Source organism: Microcaecilia unicolor, chromosome 3 (assembly GCF_901765095.1).
Source record: "Microcaecilia unicolor chromosome 3, aMicUni1.1, whole genome shotgun sequence".
Taxonomy (NCBI): domain Eukaryota; kingdom Metazoa; phylum Chordata; class Amphibia; order Gymnophiona; family Siphonopidae; genus Microcaecilia; species Microcaecilia unicolor.
Window position 1 is genome coordinate 409,326,188 of NC_044033.1, and position 21,258 is coordinate 409,347,445.

The following is a 21,258-nucleotide window of genomic DNA, read 5'->3' on the forward strand; positions in this document are numbered from 1 at the left end:
AATACTGTTCTGAGACAGCAGCTTATATCGTTTGTTTCAGACAATGATTTACATGACTTTTTCTGCAAATTATCCTTTCATAGATTATTATCTGGTTCTCACCATCTGCTTTACTAAACCTGTTAAACCACATTCTTCCTTTTGTTTACACTAGTTTCTTTCCCAAGCCTACTTGCCCATAAGGATATCATAATAGATCATAAATTCCAGAGTCACACAGACTTTTCAATCTCTGGCCTTTCGACCCATTCTATAGTGCATGACTGTGCTCATAATTCTACACTCCGTGGGCTAGATAGACTTACTGCCTTCCATTCTCAGTCTAACATCCTTGGGCAAGCAGCTTTGGGCTACACATAGTGCAGCAGGACATGTTTATCCACTCCTGTCCTAGATGAGATAATATTTATTTTATTTGTTGCATTTGTATCCCACCTTATCCCACCTCTTTGCAGATTCAAAGTGGCTTATAATACATCATGAGTAGTGGAAGAATGTTAGTAATAAACATTTAGTATTGTATGTTCTTGGTCATCATGATGAGAAAAGCAAAGTAATAGTATACAAGCAGATTTTAGGAGACAGTTCTAAAGGCGAGTTGTGCATAATCACCTCTCTGATCTCATGTGCAACTTTCTTTAAATTAGTCCCCTTTTCTAACTCCTCTCTTACCCATCTATATGTTGCATCTTTGCTTACACCCTACACTGTCTAGTAAAATGTTTTATTACTTATTGTAACAGTGTAAGTAGTATACTATTATTTTAATATTTTTACTTGTCTATTGCATATGTTTGATTTATTCTTACTGTACACTGCCTTGAGTGAAGTCCTTCAAAAGGGATGTAAATAAATCCTAATATAATAGGAGACCACTGCAATCTCGAATTTTTCAAATTCTTTTCAAAACCTTTCACCACAGAAACTCGCTTGCGGTGAAAATACAAACAAACCACCTCACCCGCCTTCTGTTAAGCTCCCAGTGTCCTCCGCGCATCTCCAGCTGACGTCACAGTACCTGGCAACTGTTGAAACTTCACTGAAAAGGAAAAAAAAAAAAAAAAAAAAAGCAAAAGAATCCGGCGAGAGCGGCCGGAAAGCGAGGAAACAGAAAGCTAATGAGAAAGAGAAGGGGAGAGGAGGAGCCCGGCAATAATCCCAGGATAAGCTCTCGCGGGATTTGAGCAGAGCCCGCAGTTCAGCTGTGGGAAATGTAGGAGGGGGGGCTTCGGGAGACGGGGAGGATTGCTGATGGTCGCTACAAGCCGACTGAGGCGCGAGACATCAACTGTGGAAATACGAGCGCGCGATCCAGCTTGGACGGAGTGGTACACTGTAGCGTCCTGGCGACTTCACACCTGAGGCGGGGAAAGAGAGGACCTCTTCCTGGCGGGATAGTTGCTGTTGCGTTTCGGATGGAGCAAAAGTGATTTCCTTACTATTCTTCGGGATACTCATCTGAAGAGGTTTCGGCGGTGGCGGACTGGAGCGTCGAACTCTTGTGAACACAAGCATGGGTAAGAGAGACGTTGCAGACCCGGTTGTGTGCAGTTTCAACGAGAATGTTGCAGTTGCGGCGCGGCCAGGTAGGTGTATGTGGGAAGAGGTTTTGTGCTGTGAGGACTTCATTGAAGAAAACCGTGATTGTGAGTGCACAACTCTGGCGGTCTTAAGTTGTTTGGGTGCTGACGTGGGGGGGTGGGGTGGTGGAAAAAGGGAGGATGCAGAGGATAATCGGCCATGGTTACTGTAGCCACGGAAATTAAAGGGAAAATCTCCTTTCTTACCTGCCCCGATAGAAGGCAAGGCCGAATAGTCCCTTGCATCGGTATTGCAGAGTAGCGAGCTGCTTGCTTAACTGGACACAGGAGCCGCCTGGAGAAGAGGTGAAGTGTTAGCTTCGCTTCGGGGAAAGGATGCCTTTAGGAGGGAGCATGTTTTCACAGGCAGAGATTGCGATCCTGCCAACAATGTGTGTATTTCCTGGTCCACTAGCACACTATGAACTGCTGAAAGAAATAGTTTACTTAACATGAATGCTTTTAGTATGTTATCTGTAATAAAGCTTGCGACCTGGAATGGGTCAAAGGGTAGAAGGCTGTGGAATGAACTATTCGTGATCCAAGAGTGTGTTGGATCAGGTGTTGGGAGAAAGGTTGGGGCTTGATGTTGAAATCCCACAGTATGAATTTATGCTAATTAAATCCCTCTTTGTGTACTTCTTGTGATAGATGCCTGTCCTACACTTAATTACATATGAAATGGAGTACAGCATATTGATAGGAAAATACAGTTGTGTGTGTGTGTATATAAAGAGAGAGAGTTATTCTATAGTAAAAACTGGGAGGGGGGTTTAAAAATGTGCTAAAATGCCGTTTTGACTTTCTGAAGCTGGGCAAGGAGAACTCACCATATATTCTAGATTAGTACTTTTGAGTTCCTTAAAGTATACAGATTTTTCCGTTATCTTTCTGTTGGGATTCATGTATACAAGCTCTAGACAAGACTACTGGGAAAGATACATTGTAGAAGATAGTTTGTGTTTACTTTTATGTTTCTATAAAATCACCAAAAGAATCACCTAATTAACAGATGCTTAGTTTTTCGTATGCGTGTATTGTTACTGTACTTCCTTGAGTGAATTCCTTCAAAAATGCAGTAAATAATCCTAATAAATAATAGTGTTTTTTGAGAACACTACAAATTGAAGTCTTCTAGTTCTGATAGTAAATAATGTTATGAGGGAAGGGGAAAGGGGAAATGGGACTTGATATACAGCCTTTCTGAGGTTTATGCAACTAGATTCAAAGCAGTTTACATATATTCAGGTACATATTTTGTACCAGGGGCAATGAGAGCAGTGGATCTTGCAGAAATCAGGGTACATTTATCAGGTGATCTTTTTGTGCTTCTTTGTCTAGCTTTTGGGAGCAACTCAACATCAAGTCAAAATAAGGGGGATGGGATTTAACATACTGCTTTTTTGGTTATGGCAGGAAACCCAGAAAAGTGTTACTTTTATTTTTAATTCCCCATCCATAGGGAACATTTGAGTGAATGGCTGCTATTTTCAAAGAAAGTTAAGTTTACCCATGACCAGTAAGTGTAAAACTTTATCATCCATAGGGGCCCTTTTACAATGGTGCATTAGTTGCGTCCCTAAACGAGACTATCGCCAGGCTACTGTGTTCTCTAGCCATAATTTTAGATTTGACACGCGCCCGTAACGCCTAGATGATGTATTCATTTACTTCCTCATATGCGCATCATTTCCGACGGTAATTGGCAGTTGGCGTGCGCCGACTGTCGCTGTGTGTGTAGCACGAGCCCTTACCGCTAGATCAGTGGTTGACATTAAGGGCTCAGGCTGGTTTTGGACGCGTTCTGGTTTGTTTTTCCGCATGCCCTTTTCCCATCCCATTTAAAAAAAGCATTTTTTTTTTTTTTGCAGACACGGTAAAAACTAGCCCAGCGTGCTCCAAAAACACACGCTTACACTACTGCAGGCCACCTTTTACTGCGGCATAGTAAAAGGACCCCATAGACTTTCATTTTTAAAGCTATGTGTGTTTAGCTGGGCTCAAATTTTATGTTTCATCATCCCTGTCACTTTCTATATAGTTGGGAGGTGAGATTGGTGGAGAGTTGGCAGAGCAGCTATATTGTCCAGATAATGGTGCTTTTTTTCAGTTCCTGTCCAGGTAAGCTTTTAGTTAAGGCCTGCTATAGGTACGCAAGGCAGCACTACTGAATATATATATATTAATCTAAGTGTGATTACCACCAGTTAAAGAGTAGTGTTAGTTGCAAGGCTGGCTACATTGACTGCACTTTCCTATGTTACTGATATTTTGAAGTAATTAGAAAGATGCCACAAGACTTGTAAGACTGTACCTGCCAGTTTTATAGCTCTGTCTCTCAATAACAAAGATATTGACTCTGACTCTTCTACCATAATTTCTAATATAGCATAGAGTAAAATAAAGGTAACTATAACCACTCTGAGGCTTAGGGCCCTGTTTAACTAAAGCACGCTAGCATTTTTAGCGAGCTCTAATACAATATGAGTGTCTCAAGCTTTAGCACACACTAATTTTTAGCATGCACTAAAAATGCTAGCGCACCTGTAGTGCAGCTTAGTAAACAGGGCCCTTAGAGGTATCAGAAATGTGTTTTGGAGATGTAACTTGTTTGGCTGAGTGTCACTGGGCTAGAGAAATAATAAGAATAAACCAAGTTTATTTTGCCTGTTTTGAGCGTGTTGTTACTGGGGTTTGAGATGCTGTCTTCACTATGAAAGTAATTTTTAGCTGGCTTGCATTGGGCAATAGCTATGTTCATGTTTTTATGGTTGCACTTTCTCTTAGGGGATAGGGCTGATTTGTTGTTTTTCATTGATAGTGTTTCTTATGACAGAATATAGGATTGTTTGCTGATGTGTTCCATAATGGAGGGAGCTAAATTGGTGACAGAGGTTTCAGAATGCATGGCTGAGGATGACATCTAAGTGTTTTGTATTGCTACAGTTTATCCACACTGCTGCAGTACAATACGCTAAAGCAGCTGTTTGCAGTTGAAAGCATAAGTACCTACATAAGTATTTCCATACTGGGAAAGACCAAAGGTCCATCAAGCCCAGCATCCTGTTTCCAACAGTGGCCAATCCAGGTCACAAATACCTGGCAAGATCCAAAAAAACGTACAAAACATTTTATACTGCTTATCCCAGAAATAGTGGATTTTCCCCAAGTCCATTGAATAATGGTCTATGGACTTTTCCTTTTGGAAACCGTCCAAACCTTTTTTAATCTCCGCTAAGCTAACCACCTTTACCACATTCTCTGGCAACGAATTCGAGTTTAATTACACGTTGAGTGAAGAAAAATCTTCTCCGATTCATTTTAAATTTACTACATTGTAACTTCATCGCATGCCCCCTAGTCCTAGTATTTTTGGAAAGCGTAAACAGACGCTTCACATCTACCCGTTCAACTCCACTCATTATTTTATAGACCTCTATCATATCTCCCCTCAGCCGCCTTTTCTTCAAGCTGAAGAGCCCTAGCTGCTTTAGCCTTTCCTCATAGGGAAGTCGTCCCATCCCCTTTATCATTTTCGTCGCCCTTCTCTGCACCTTTTCTAATTCCATTATATCTTTTTTGAGATGCGGCGACCAGAATTGAACACAATATTCGAGGTGTGGTCGCACCATGGAGCGGTACAAAGACATTATAACATCCTCATTTTTGTTTTCCATTCCTTTCCTAATAATACCTAATGTTCTATTTGCTTTCTTAACTGCAGCAGCACACTGAGCAGAAGATTTCAACGTATCAACGACAACACCTATATCCCTTTCTTGGTCCGTGACTCCTAACGTGGAACCTTGCCTGATGTAGCTATAATTTGGGTTCCTCTTTCCCACATGCATCACTTTGCACTTCCTCACATTAAACATCTGCCATTTAGATGCCCAGTCTCGTAAGGTCCCCTTGTAATTTTTCACAATCCTCCTGCAATTTAAGGACTTTGAATAACTTTGTGTCATCAGCAAATTTAATTACCTCACTAGTTACTCCCATCTCTAGGTCATTTATACATATGTTAAAAAGCAGCGGTATTATCCTATTTCTTCTTCCTCCTCTTCCTCCTTAATTTAATGCCTGCTATCTTGCAAATGATGTTTACTCACAAATATATAGCAATAGTTTTTTGTCAACACTCGCAGTAAGACAAACTTTAATTCAAGGCAGCTCCTTGATATTTGTGGAACTTTTCAGTCCTTCCATGGCTACCACAGCAGGCAACTTCGAGTACACTGTCTGCTAGTTTATTAAGTAGTGATTTTCTTCTTTGGGTTAGGATGATGGCAGCAATTAAGCATTCTTCCAGCATTTTTTGATTCTGGATGAGTGACTGAGTTAACCACCCACAGAAAAACCTGTTTATACCCTGGGACTTTAGTAAACATTATATCTTTCAGAAATCACAAAATATAATTCTTGAAAATTAGTTAACATAATGCATTAAGCTGTGCTACAGTTTACTACATTACTTTAATTTTCTCACAGTAATCTTACTTCCCAGTGTAGGAAGAAAGATTAGTGCAAGAAAATCAGCACTGCACTAAAGGATAGCACAGTGGGACATGTAAAATAAAATGCATACGGAGGCAAGATAGTGACTGGGAGAGAGTGCTGAGAAGACGCGCCAATTCATGTTCCTCAAATTTTCTCTGAAAAATTTTTTTTTTCCTTTGGTCCACAATGCCTAAGAGGAGGGGCAGGCAGAGAGCAGGTCCCGCGGCTTCTGTTTTGCTGCTGATTGGTACCTTGGAGCGCTTCTTTGGTCCGGGAACAGCGCTGGGAGCTGGAGCTCCGATGTCGGAGAGTGCGGGGAGAGGTGAGCCGCCCCTCCGCCTGGAGACAGAAACATCATTAAGCCCCGAACAGCGGTCAGCTCCTCCCATGTCGGCAGACACGCCGAGGAGGGACCGGGAAACCCTTAGTTCTCAAGAGGCGATGGGGTCTCGGCACGGGACCCAACCCAGATGCAAGTCTTCCGATAGCAACCGCACTGGAAGTGCTGGAACTAAGGGAAGGAGAAGTCATGACTGGGAATCATCTGATGAATGAAATGGGGCCAAAAGAGGAAATTTTACACATAGGTTTACCAAGTAAGTCCTTTCTGGGGGAAAAACCAGATATTTCTTTGGAAGCCATTTGGGAAGCTTTAAAGAACCTGGAAACTTCATTTTCATAAAAAATTTCCTCATTACTTGATCAATCTCAGACCTCATTAAATAAAATACCAATATTAGAAGGAAAGTTACAAACTTTGGATAAATCAATGGAGAATAATATAAAAGAATTACAAAGTTTTCAACAAGTACAAGCCAATTTAATTAAAGAAAATTCTTATCTTCAGAACAAAATAGAAACTTTGGAGAATGCACAGAGTGCTAATACACTTAGACTGATACATTTTCCAAAACAGGCTTTGATAGCCCCATTAATAACTTTTAAAAGATATTTGAGTGAAGTTCTGAAGATACCAGAGAAGGCATATCCTCCAATATCAAAAATTTATTATCTGTTACCATACAAAAAAAAGGAGGAGGAACGAAGGAAAGATCAAGGAACTGAAATACCATTTGATACTTTGGATTTAAATTTAACACAAACACTGGAAGATGACAATTTTAGGCTTAATACCAATGACTTTAATAGTCTCCTTTGTATTTCAACCGGACAGAGATTGGATTCTTAAACAGTTTTTTCTCCATAGAGAATAGCTTTTTATGAATTGTAAAATAAGAATGTTTCCGGATGTTTCCAAAGCAACCCAAAAAAGGCATAAAGAATTTCTTAAATTACGCCCAAAAATACAACAATTGGGTGCTCTTTTCTGGTTAAATTTTCTTTGCAAATGTGTTGTAAAATTGAACTCTGTAAAATACGTGTTTTTTGATCCTAAACAATTTAATTCTTTTTTGGACTCTAAAATAGCCTTGAATCATTCTGTACAGTCAAGACCTATGATTACATCTATGCCGTTAGTTAGGAATCCCTGAGACACCCCCTCAATCTCCATATTCCTAAAAGAAAGAATTATTTTTTGTATTCTTTGTAATTCCTCAGATATTGTGTAAAGCCTCCTTTGTTGTGGACTATAGATGAATATTTTAAAGGAAGTTTGAAAAATGTTCATTTTATATTGTAAAGTTATTAGCTTTAATTAGCTTGTTTCCTTTTTCCTTTTCTTAAAGACTAGCCGTTAAGCCCGTAACAACGGGCTAGTTTTTTGTTTTCCTATGCCCTCCCCCCAGCGTCTGTTTCCCTCAGTACCACCCCCTCCTTCCCTCCCTGCTCCCTCCTCCTCCGATTTTCACGCCCATGTCCGAGCCCTTCTCCCTATTGGGCTGTACTGCTGGTGGAGGCGGGGCTTGGACTTCTACACTCTCAGAGTTCCGACTCTTCTGCGCATTTGCAGGTGAGTCGGTCACTTGCCGTTTATATGTTTGATGTTGCTATTCAATATAAGATGGAAAATGTATAGAATTATATTATTAATTCTCTTTTTGTTAATCATCTTTTCCAAAACAAGATGTATTCTTGAAATTAATGTAAAATTGTAAAAATAAAATTTAAAACAAAATGTATACAAGTAGCTTCTCAAAATACCTGTGTTGCTCAATATTGCTTAGAAAAACAGTGATTATGGTGCAGTTTTATTTTTTTCCTAGCACTGAATTTTAATGTCCGCTTCAGGGTCATGTAAAAATGCAGTGTGGGAAGAAAAGAATCATCTGGGGTGAACTGCTACACTTCACCTCAGATAATCTAAAAGTTCTGGTGGCCCTCCCCCACTCCAAAGATTTCCCTGGGTGGCCCATAGGTCCCACCCCGTCCTCCACTAAATTGACTTTCGGTGCCCAAGTGGACCTTCCCCAATATCTTGTTGCCAGAAAATGTAGTGACAGCAGCTGGCCTTACGGAATTTAAAGGGGGTTTGGACAGATTCCTGAGGGAAAAGTCCATTGAACATTATTAAGAATTAAGTTTTTTTTTTTTTTTTTTTTGGGGGGGGGGGGGGGGGGTTGCCAGGTTCTTGAAGCCTGGATTGGCCACTGTCGGAGACAGGATGCTGGGCTTGATGGACCCTTGGTCTTTTCCCGGTATGGCGGTACTTATATACTTATCTCTTCAAACTCCCAAATCCCACAGTTTAAAGTTGTCTTGTTTAGCAGATGGGTCTCATGGTGGTATGAAGGCAGGGGCTTATGGGATTGCTCCTGTCTCCCACCTTTAATGGTGGGATTTGGTAATTCTGTGGAGGTGGGTGGTGCCCATAACCACCAGGGAAATCCTTTGGGGGTCGAGGTTGAGAACCAGGGGCTATTGGGCTACTGTGGATTTTTTTTTTTAGGTGGTTGGGAGTGTTCAGGAGGGACTCTAGCTCTTTTAAAAATCTCCCTTTCTGTCCATGGATGAGCTCATACTGTGATAGATACTTTTTCCAAGGACGAGCAGGCTGAAATAATCCTCATAAGTGGGTTGGTGTTTCGCGCCGGTACGGGAACCGGCATTTTAGAAGCAAAAAGGTTTGCTAGAGCCTTCTGTGCCGCATGTCCGACTGCACATGTGTGAAGTGCCTTCCCGCCTGCCGCACTCCTCAGTTACCTTTTTTCCACGTGAAGAGCGGCTGCTCTCTACTGGCTCTGCTTCTTTGCCTGGGAGAGCCTTCAGTGCTTCTTTTTCGCGGCGTTTAGCCTGTATTTTCTTTATTTCTTTTATTCCGTTTTTGTATCGTTAAAAAAAAAAATGGTCCCTTTTATTTTTTGACCCGCATCAAGTTTTCTTTTCTTTTAGTCGCGTCCGCCCTTAGGCCTGCTCGGCCAGGTTTTTTTTCTCTCTTTGTGCTGGGCAAGTCACTTAACCCTTGCCCCTGGTACAAAATAAGTACCTGAATATATGTAAACCGCTTTGAATATAGTTGCAAAAACCTCAGAAAGGCGGTATATCAAGTCCCAATTCCCTTCCCCCACCTTTCCCCCTCTATTTTTCAGCACAATCGCATGTTTTGATTTGGCTAGGGCAGTTTTCCCTTCCATGTCATCGAAGATTTCCAGTGGTGTGTGCTGTTTTTTTTTTTTTTTTTTTTTTCTTACAGTGCAAAAGTTTTAACATAGTGGTAATTTGCATTCTCTTTGCATTGGGAAGCAAACGTTTTGTGATATGCTTGCAATAGGCAACCATGTCCTGAGCTTAGCGTAAAGTTCTAATGCAAGGTAATTGCATCAGCCCCATAATGTGATCTGTTAGAATTTTAAAAAGCTGACTCTTGATCTAGCAGTTTCTGCTAGTTATAGATAAGTGTCAAATCTTTGTTTTTTGTCTAAATTGACTGAATAGATTGTTTTTCTATTTTTTTCTTCTGCTATTGGAACATATTGAAATGGTATCTGCTCTTCACCTGAGGCAGTCTGGATTCAGGACTGGACATAGTTGTGAATCTGGTATTTTATCTTTACATAGGAAGTTCATGCTATGCTGAATCGAGGATGCATAGCATTGGCAGTTTCTTTGGATTTATCATGTGCTTTTGATCTGGTAGACTATTCTTTATTGCTTTCACATCATTCTCAAACTGGTTTATCATGAGCAGTTTATAAATTTTTTTTTTTTTTTTGTCAAATCGTACATTTCATGTAAAGACTGTTGCAGATATCTCGTTGGTTTGGTCTGTGTCCTATGGTATGCTTCAGGTTCAATTTTTATCACTATTTTGTTTAAATTTTTTTTTAAGTTCCCTGGGAACAGATATTCAGGATCAAGGTATTCGGTTTTATTTTCATGCAGATGATATTTTATTGGATCATTTACTTGCTGGAAGCTCCAGATCTTGCCTCTCTCTAGCTTTGTTTGAGTTTGATTGCAGATTGGCTTCAGAGCCATTTTCTTAAACTTAATTATGCTAATACAACTGTATTTTGGCCAATCGACAGTCCAGTGCATCCTTCTTTGATTTGATATTTTGATTCATATATAATACAGTCTCTTCAGATATTTAGGTGTGACTATTGATTCTGAATTAACTTTTGTGCAACACGTGTCAAATGTAGTTACTGTAAGGCAGGCTTCTTTACACTGAGACAGTTCTGTGCTGTGTGTTACTGTTTCTCTTTTGAGACATTACATACACAGCTTCATGCTTTATTACTTAAAAAAATTGTTTTTAATTTATCAATTTCAAATTTTACAATCACACAATGTAACCAAAGACGTAAGGAAAAAAGAACTGTATACCTTCATTTATCATGAAAAAGTTAATCAATTAATCTACAATTATTAGGTAATAGAACCAAGATTAAAGAAATGAAATGAAGGAAAAATAAAAAATCAACAGAATAAACATCAGTCTCAGGAACATTCCTCAGCCAGCCTAATGATGTTCCCAAAAACTAATAATCATGTGTGAACGTTCAATTTCTCTTTAGAAACCACAGACTCTAACATTTGCTTAGGATCAGTAACATGACAAATATAAAGAAACCGAAGCAAAAAATTTATTCTCAGAGCTTGTGCCCGAGGGTGCAAGGCCAAGAATTCCTGGCGTCTCCTCTGGGTATTCCTCAATAGATCAGGAAATATTTTTCTCTGAGGACAAGCAGGCTGCTTGTTCTCACATGTGGGTGACGTCCATGACAGCCGCAGGTCCGGAAAATCTTCCTAGCAACAAAGCTTGCTAGAGTCTTAGAGCGCACTAGTGCGCGCACCGCGCATGCGCGTCCATCTTCCCGCCCGTTGCGTGAGAGTCCCGCTTCAGTCTTCGTTTTTCCCGCGGTCAGAGCAGCTGTTTTTCGGTTGCTCTGTTGCCCCAGAGAAGAAGAGCCTTCACTTCGGTGGGTTTTTTGCTGACTTTCTTCGTGTTCGTTCGTGTCAGCTCGCGTTTGAGCTGTTCCTTCGTTTAAAAAAAAAATTCCTTTTTCTTAGTTTGTCCCTGTAAGTTTCCTTTCATTTGCGTGTGCGGCCTTTTTGGCCGCCCGTACGGGTTTTTTTTCTTTTTTGTGCCCTTCTTTTGGCACCATCGCAAGTTTTGATTTTGCTGCCGCTATTTTTCCGTCGATGACATTGAGGATCGCCAGCGGCTTCAAGAAGTGCACTCGGTGCAACCGGGCAATCTCAGGCACCGACCCACACACGTGGTGTATTCAGTGCCTTGGGGCCGAGCATCGCCCCGACGTGTGTAAGTTGTGTCTTAGCCTTAAAAAGCAGACACAGGCTTCGAGACAAGCTCAGCCGGACTGTCTGTTTGGCGCTTTGCCTGGTACTTCGACAGCGGTACTGAGGTCAGCTGCGGTGTCGATGTCGGCACCGGAGATTGCATCGACATCAGGAGCGCAGGTAATGGCTGTCCAGAGACCATCACACGCTGGCAGCAGTGAGCCATCGAGTGGGTCTCCACCTGCCTCGAGGGCTCCTGCAGTGCAGGCCCATCGGGACCGACCTCTTTCGGACCCGACCCCGAGGAGGCGTGTGGATTCCACGTCCTTGTCGGTACCGAGGGGTACCAGTGACGTGCCTCGAGCGAAGGCGAAGAAGCACCCTCATCGGTCCCCTTCTTGTCACGGTACCGAGAGCTCCGGGGCGTCGAGGGATTTGGCACCCGTGAAGCGTCGATGCTGGGAGGACCGCTCACCCTCCATTCAAGAGGTGTTGATGAGCTGGTCTCCGGACAGCCCGGTACCGCCTGCAGCGATCCCACAGCCTTTCTCGATAGACACTCTTGACGAGCGCCTCCGAGCCATTCTTCCAGGGATTCTGGAAGGGCTGCTGCGACCGTCTGTTCCGGTACTGGGGATGCTTGCGCCCACGGTACCGTCGATAGATGCGGTGGCTGGCTCCCCCGCCTGTGGTGAGGTCTCCGACGTCGGTGCCGCTTGCGGTGTCGCCCTTGGCTGCCACCCAAGTTGACACCCCGTCGACATCGATGGAGGGAGCTTCATCGCCGCCGGCACGGGAGTTGACTTCTTGACATTGCCATCAAGGACATGCTTCCTCGGCGTCGAGACGGGCCCGGCTTCAGACTGCAGTCAGAGAACTCATGTCCGATACCGAGGGAGAGGCCTCGTGGGAGGCAGAGGAGGACCCAAGATATTTCTCTTCTGAGGAGTCTTGTGGTCTTCCCTCTGACCCTACTCCTTAGCCAGAGAGAAAGCTTTCTCCCCCGGAGAGTCTGTCTTTCTCTTCCTTTGTGTGGGAAATGTCTATGGCCATTCCGCTCTCAAGAGAGCCAAGAGTTCTAGAGACTACCCCTCGGCGCCCCCGGGGCGGGAGTCTCGAACTCTGGACTCTTTGGGAAGGAAGGCCTATCACTCCTCTATGCTCGTGTCCAAGATTCAGTCGCACCAGCTCTACACGAGCATCCACTTGCGGAATAATGTGAAGCAACTGGCGGACTTGGTCGATCAGCTCCCTTCGGAGCAGGCCAAGCCTTTTCAGGAGGTGGTCAGGCAGCTGAAGGCGTGTCGTAAATTCCTTTCCAGGGGTGCTTACGACTCTTTTGATGTGGCATCCAGGGCTGATGCTCAGGGTATAGTGATGCGTAGACTCATGGCTGCGTGCCTCTGACCTGGACAATTGAGTCCAGCAGCGGCTTGCGGATGTTCCTTGCCGGGGGGATAATATTTTCGGCGATAAAGTCGAGCAGGTGGTAGAGCAGCTCCACCAGCGGGAAACTGCACTCGACAAACTCTCCCACCGGGCGCCTTCAGCATCTACCTCATCAGGTAGACGTTTTTACGTGGGAAGGAGGAATGCTCCCTATACTTATAATAAGTGTAGGTACAATCCACCTTCCCGACAACCTGCTCAGGCTCAACCCCAGCGCGCTCGTTCACGTCAACAGCATGTGCCTCGACAGGCCCCTGCAGCTCCTCAGCAAAAGCAAGGGACAGGCTTTGGACTGGCTCCAGGCGAGCATAGCCATAATAAAAGTGTCCATGCCGGACGATCTACCGGTCAGGGGGAGGTTAGCATTTTTTCACCAAAGATGGCCTCTTATAACCTCCGATCGGTGGGTTCTCCAAATAGTCCGGCTAGGATACTCCCTCAATTTGATCTCCAAACCTCCAAATTGACAACCGGGAACTCAGTCCTTCAGCTTCCAGCACAGGCAGGTACTTGCAGAGGAACTCTCCGCTCTTCTCACCGCCAGTGCGGTCGAGCCCGTGCCACCGGGGCAAGAAGTGCTGGGATTCTATTCCTGGTACTTCCTTGTGCAAAAGAAAACAGGGGGGATGCGTCCCATCCTAGACCTAAGGGCCCTGAACAAATATCTGATCCGATAAAAGTTCAGGATGCTTTCCCTGGGCACCCTTCTTCCCGTGATTCAGAAAAATGATTGGCTATGCTCTCTGGTCTTAAAAGGATGCTTATACACACATCCTGATACTGCCAGCTCACAGACAGTATCTTCGATTCCGTCTGGGAACACAGCACTTTCAGTATTGTGTGCTGCCCTTTGGGCTCGCCTCTGTGCCCCGGGTGTTCACCAAATGCCTGGCGGTCGTTGCAGCGTCGCTACGCAGACTGGGAGTGCATGTGTTCCCTTATCTCGACGATTGGCTGGTGAAGAATACCTCGGAGGCAGGAGCTCTACAGTCCATGCAGATGACCATTCAAATCCTGGAGCTACTGGGGTTTGTCATAAATTACTGAAAGTCCCACCTTCTTGCAGTTCAGAGACTAGAATTCATAGGAGCCCTGCTGGACTTGCAGACGGCTCATGCCTAGCTCCCCGAAGCGAGGGCAGACAATCTTCTGTCGCTGGTTTTCTTGGCCAGAGCGTCTCAGCAATTCACAGCTCGGCAGATGTTGAGTCTCCTGGGCCATATGGCCTCCACAGTTCATGTGACTCCCATGGCCCGTCTTCACATGAGGTCAGCTCATTGGACCCTAGCTTCCCAGTGGTATCAAGCTGCAGGGGATCTATAGGATGCAATCCAGCTGTCCACAAATTTTCATAATTCTCTGTTATTGTGGGCAGTTCGATCCAGTTTGACCTTGGGACGTCCCTTTCAAATTCCTCAGCCTCAAAAAGTACTGACAACGGATGCATCTCTCCTGGGGTGGGGAGCGCATGTAGATGGGCTTCACTTTGGTCCCTCCAGGAAACAGGTCTTCAGATCAATCTCTTGGAGTTGCGAGCGGTCAGGAACGCTCTAAAGGCTTTCAGAGATCGGCTGTCCAATCAAATCATTCAAATTCAAACAGACAATCAGGTTGCCATGTATTACATCAACAAGCAGGGGGGGCACCGGATCTCGCCCCCTGTGTCGGGAAGCCGTAAACAACAGTCTGGCCGACAGGTTGAGCAGGATTATGCAAGCTCACGAGTGTTCGCTCAACTCGGGTGTGGTACGCAGGATCTTCCGGGAGTGGGGCACCCCCTTGGTGGTTCTTTTTGTCACTCCGATCAATCACAAGGTCCCTCACTTCTGTTCCAGGCTTCAGGCCCACGACAGACTAGCGTCGGATGCTTTTCTCCTTAATTGGGGGAAGGGCCTTCTGTATGCATATCCTCCAATACCTTTGGTGGGGAAGACTTTGCTGAAACTCAAGCAAGATTGCGGAACCATGATTCTGATTGCTCCTTTCTGGCCGCGTCAGATTTGGTTCCCTCTTCTTCTGGAGTTATCCTCCGAAGAACCATGGAGATTGGAGTGTTTTCCAATCCTCATCACTCAGAACGAGGGGGCGCTTCTGCATCCCAACCTCCGGTCTCTGGCTCTCATGGCCTGGATGTTGAGAGCGTAGATTTTGCTTCCTTGGGTCTTTCTGAGGGTGTCTCCCGAGTCTTGCTTCCAGGAAAGATTCCACAAAGAGGTGTTACTCTTTTAAATGGAGGAGGTTTGCCGTCTGGTGTGATAGCAAGGCCCTAGATCCTCGTTCTTGTCCTACACAGACCCTGCTTGAATACCTTCTGCACTTGTCAGAGTCTGGTCTTAAGTCCAACTCCGTAAGAGTTCATCTTAGTACTATTAGTGCTTATCATTATTGTGTGGAGGGTAAGCCTATCTCTGGACAGCCTTTAGTTGTTTGATTCATGAGAGGTTTGCTTTTGTCAAAGCCCCCTGTCAAACCTCCTACAGTGTCATGGGATCTCAACGTCGTTCTCACCCAGCTGATGAAAACCTCCTTTTGAGCCACTGAATTCCTGCCATCTGAAGTGTTTGACCTGGAAGGTCACTTTCTTGGTGGCTGTTACTTCAGCTCGTAGAGTCAGTGAGCTCCAAGCCTTGGTAGCCCATGCTCCCTATACTAAATTTCATCAAAACAGAGTAGTCCTCCACACTCACCCTAAGTTCTTGCCAAAGGTGGTGTCGGAGTTCCATCTGAACCAGTCAATTGTCTTGCCAACATTTTTTCCCCGTCCTCATACCCGCCCTGATGAATGTCAGTTGCACACATTGGACTGCAAGAGAGCATTGGCCTTTTATGTGGAGTGGACAAGCCCCTTCAGACAGCCCGCCCAAATGTTTGTTTCTTTCAACCACAACAGAAGGGGAGTGGCTGTCGGGAAACGCACCATTTCCAGTTGGCTAGCAGATTGCATTTCCTTCACTTACGCCCAAGCTGGGCTGACTCTTGAGGGTCATGTCACGGCTCATAGTGTTAGAGCCATGGCAGCGTCAGTGGCTCACTTGAAGTCAGCCACTATCGAAGAGATTTGCAAGGCTGTGGCGTGGTCATCAGTCCACACATTCACATCTCATTACTGCCTTCAGCAGGATTCCCGATGCAGCATTCGGTTTGGGCAGTCAGTGCTGCAGAATCTGTTTGGGGTTTAGAATCCAACTCCACCCCCCCCCAGGCCCATTTTTGTTCTGTTCCAGGATGCACTCTCAGTTAGTTGTTTCTTCGTAGGTCAATCTCTGTTATGTCCTCACCGTTGTGAGGTCTAATTGACCACTGTTTAATGTTTTGAGTGAGCCTGGGGGCTAGGGATACCCCACATGTGAGAACAAGCAGCCTGCTTGTCCTCAGAGAAAATGAAGATACATACCTGTAGCAGGTATTCTCCGAGGACAGCAGACTGATTGTTATCACAAACCCTCACGTCTCCCCTTTGGAGTTGTTCCTTTCTTTGGTTTTGCTTTGTAAGTTGACTGAAGCGGGACTCTCGCGCGACGGTTGGGAAAATGGCCGCGCATGCGCAGTGCGCGTACTCACTTGTTTGAAGGCTATAGCAAGCTTTGTTGCTAGGAAGATTTTTCGGACCTGGGGTTGCCGTGGATGTCACCCACATGAGAACAATCAGCCTGCTGTCCTCTGAGAATACCTGCTACAGGTATGTATCTTCATTTTATCTTGGATACTAAGACATCACAATCCATATGACAAAAATATAACTTAAGAACATTCTCTCTGTCCAGTTCTAAGACAAACGTCACCAATAAAGTGGTACATTGAGTTTCAAAGTCCAATGATGATAATTCCAAAAAGTCTGTTAAATTAGCATCTTGGTCATCATTTCTTTACTTGGATCCAGGTAACGCCAGATAATTGGCTCTCACCAATGGTGGTAAGGTCTTGGATGGAAGTTTTAAAACTTCCCTAAAACATGTTCTGCCCATTTCAACAGGAGCTATCGAGGGTGAGCATGGAAAGTTCAAAAATCTTAAGGTATTTCTTCTTAACTGATTTTCCATGGGAATGGGCAGCTACTGTTCCTGATACCACTCCAACCTCAGTTGAAAATTTAGTAGCACTTGTAATAAAGATGATTCAGTGGCGTCCCACAGATCAATCCAGAGACTTGTGGGTTGTGTCCCTCTAGCAGAAGGTGGAGATAGAGAACCTCAGAGGTTTGCTATATGTGAACCTGTTCAGCCAACTGAACCTCGGTATTCTCTCTATCTAGCAGGTGGAGGGACAGCTCTGTGCAGCTCTGGTTTGATCTGGCTATTGGTGTCCTTTGGGCCTAGTTTAGCACAGACAGGGGTTGAGTGGCTGTTTGCAGCATGTGGTGTACACCCGGTGGTGCCAGGTCCCTCCCAGTCTCCGCTACCTTTCCTCTGTCGCCTGGGGCTGTTGGCCTGATCGGGTGTTTCCTTTCTCTCCTGACTAAAAAAAAAAAAAAAAAGGTAAGAGACTTTGTTTTTGTTTAATCATACAGCGGAACTAGACGTTCTGCCGAGTCAGTTTTGGGGCAGGCATTAGTGGAGCTTGTCAGTGCCTTCTGAGGTGGCTAAGCACTGCTCCAGGTAGGTGTGGGGGCCGGAGAGCAGCATCGGGGGAGTGTGAGTCCTGCCACCGTCAGCCCGCAGCGGGTGTTCAGCGCGATGGGGGTTCCTCTTCAGGCATCCAGTAAGTCAGAAGCGCAGGGGATAGTTTCGGCAGTTTCCTTGGAGCAGTTAGTGCAGCGCACTGGCGGGTGCCATTTTTTCCTCACAGGCGCGACTTGCTCTGCACGTGGCGGTTGATAGACAAGATGCGCAGCTCGCTTCTGTGGCACAGGCTCCGATGGAGGGAAGCGATGTACAGGGAGTAGGGGAGTCCCTTGCAGTTCCTTTTTTCCCGGATTTTGTTTTATTAATGCACAATGCCTTTCCTTTGAAGGAGCTTCTCTTCAGGCAGCCTCGTCTCTTCCTCAGCGAACTTTGGTTGCTGCAGCCTCTGTCTTTCCTGCCAAAACGTCCCCGGGTGACACAGATGGCCCGGTTTTGTCTCTGGGCTCTCCCTCAGAATCTTTGGATTTGGCAGATGAGGTCACCCTGCCCTCTGAGGAGGGGGATGATCCGACGGCTGCCTTCCTTTTTTTCCGCAGGGAAGAGCTTCCCTCCCTAATTGTTAGGGCTTTTGAGACATAAGACATAATCAACATAATGTGACTAGGAATAACAAACCTTACTTGAAGTGTCTTTATGCAAATGCCAGGAGCCTAAGACATAAGATGGGAGAATTGGAATATATTGCAGTAAATGAAAAAATAGATTTAATAGGCATCTCCGAGACCTGGTGGAAGGAGGATAACCAGTGGGACACTGTCATACCGGGATACAAATTGTATCACAGTGATAGAGTGGACCGGATTGGGGGAGGAGTAGCATTGTTTATTAACGAGGGCATTGCATCAAATAGACTGAAAATTTTACAGGAAACAAACAATGTATTGGAATCATTGTGGTTCGAAATTCCATGTGCCAAGGGGTAAAGGGTGGTGGTAGGAGCTTACTACCGTCTGCCCGACCAGGATGAGCAGACAGATGCAGTCATGTTAAAGGAAATTAGGGACGCTAATAAAATGGGCAACGCGATAATAATGGGTGATTTCAATTACCCCATTATAGACTGGGTTAATGTATCATCGGGGCACGCCAAGGAGGTAAATTCCTTGATGAAATCAAGGACTGCTTTATGGAGCAGCTGGTACAGGAGCTGACGAGAGAAGGAAAAATTCTAGATCTAGTCATTTGTGGAGCACATGATCTGGTACGGGAGGTAACGGTGCGGGGGCCGCTTGATAACAGTGATCATAATATGGACAGCTTTGAAATCTGCTTTCAAAAAAGTAGACGTCTTTTGCAGCCTAGTGCAATCCCTTGTACTCAGCCATCTGAACTACTGCAACTCACTATACGCAAGTTGCAAGGAGCAAATACTGAAGAAACTTCAAACAGCCCAGAATACAGCAGCCAGACTCATCTTCGGAAAACCAAAATATGAAAGTGCAAAACCCTTACGAGAGAAGCTACACTGGCTCCCACTCAAGGAACGCATTACTTTTAAAGTATGCACATTAGTCCACAAAATCATTCACGGTGAAGCTCCAGCCTACATGTCTGATTTAATAGACTTACCACCCAGAAACGCTAAAAGATCATCCCGAACTTTCCTCAACCTCCACTTCCCTAATTGCAAGGGCTTGAAATACAAGGCGCTGCACACGTCAACCTTTTCTTACATGAGCACGCAGTTCTGGAATACACTGCCGCGCAACCTGAAAACGATCTACGAGCAAGCCACCTTCCGCAAACTATTGAAGACCCATCTTTTTGAAAAAACTTACGGAAAGAACCAAAACACATAAAGCCCACACTCACTGTTCAGTAATGCATCAATACAGCCACTTCTGAATTCTCATCCCCTGTGATCTCACCACACTCATACCTTTACTGACAGAAAATGTACACCAAAGATTTTCCTATTATTATATATTGCCCCTTTTTGTTTCCGTTATTTCCTTCCAATGTTTCAATGCTCTTTTCCACTACTATATTCCTTAACGATACTTTGACTATGTCTCGCACAACTCATCACAATGTAATCCATAACCGAGTTGTAACAATTTGTATTTCCATGATTCATAATATATTGTAAGCCACACTGAACCCGCAAAAAGGTGGGAAAATGTGGGATACAAATGCAATAAATAAATAGACAACGGAAGGGACTGAAAAGGGGGGGCCATAATGCAAGGCAGGTGGATGACGGGGACTGGAATTGGGGGCTGAAAAGGAGGGTATGTGGGATAAGGGGGCTAGTTCTGGAAGTGGGGGCTGAAAAGGGGCAGGGGCTAAAATTGTGGGGACTGGGGACAGGGAGAAGGTGGCTGGGGCTGAAGCTCAGGGACTGGTGGGAGAAAAGGGCTGGAGCTGAAACTAAGCTGAAACGGGGGACTGGTGGGATAATGGGGCTGAAAAGGGGGGCCGGTGGGAGAAGTAGGCTGAGGCTGGAACTGGGGAATGGTGGGATAATGGGGCTGGAACTGGAGGCTGAAAAGAGGGTAGTTTGGAGAAGTGGGCTGAGGCTGGAACTAGGGGCAGGTGGGATAATGGGGATGGAACTGGGGGTGAAAAGAGGGGGCAGAGAGAGAGAAAGAGAGGACAGATCCTGGATGGAAGGGAGAGAGAGGGAGGGCTGACCCTGGATGAATGGGAGAGGGAGGGCAAATGGTGGATGGAGAGTGAAAGGGCAGACAGTGGATGGAAGCGGGCAAGAGAGAGAGGGCAGACAGGGGCAGATGGTAGATGGAAGGGGCAGAGTTAGAGGGCAGATGGTAGATGGAAGGGAGAGATTGCAGATAATGGTTGAAAGGAGCAGAGGGAGAGAGGGCAGATGGTGGAGGGAAGGGAGAGAGAGGGCAGACACTGGATGGCAGGGGCAGGGAGAGAGAGAAGGCAGACGCTTGATGGCTGGAAGAGAGTGAAGAGAAGATGAGGAAAGCAGAAACCAGAGACGACAAACTGTAAATTATTATCTTTTTCTATTTTTGCTTTAGGATAAATTAGTATTGTAGCTGTTCATAAATGTTTATAAATAGAACATGGAAATAGGGTTATCTTTTTATTGGACTAATTTTAATACATTTTTCAGAGAACAACCCCCCCCCCCTTCCTGAGGTCAGGAATAGGATACTGTAACAGCAGTGTACTGTATTGACCTGAGGAAGGAGGTTTTGGCCTCTGAAAGCTAAATTTATTAGTCCAATTTTCTATATTTGTTTTATTTCTATTTGTTAATTTGTAAAGTGGTGAAATTTACATCTGTCTTTATATTTTGCACAGTACTAGGGGACATTTTTTGTTTCTGTGCTGCATTGTATGCAGAATCTGGCTTCTTGGGGGTTCAGTTTAATTTTTGTCTAAATAAAGTTTATGGTTACTTATTCTATAGTGGATTAGGGTGTATCTGTGTCTGTGAAAAAGACATGGCTTTCAGTTGGCATTGACTGTGCAGGATCGACAATCTT

At 44.7% G+C, this 21,258-nt stretch overlaps 1 protein-coding gene across 1 annotated transcript in view; it reads left to right on the forward strand.

The window, feature by feature from the left end:
* The first annotated feature begins 943 nt into the window (after window positions 1–943).
* Window positions 944–21,258, forward strand: part of CD2AP (CD2 associated protein) — a 442,106-nt gene continuing 421,791 nt past the window's right edge. The window contains 1 exon segment of the mRNA XM_030198789.1: window positions 944–1,517. Within this exon segment, the coding sequence (XP_030054649.1) occupies window positions 1,514–1,517 (4 nt within the window). The 5' untranslated portion in view covers window positions 944–1,513.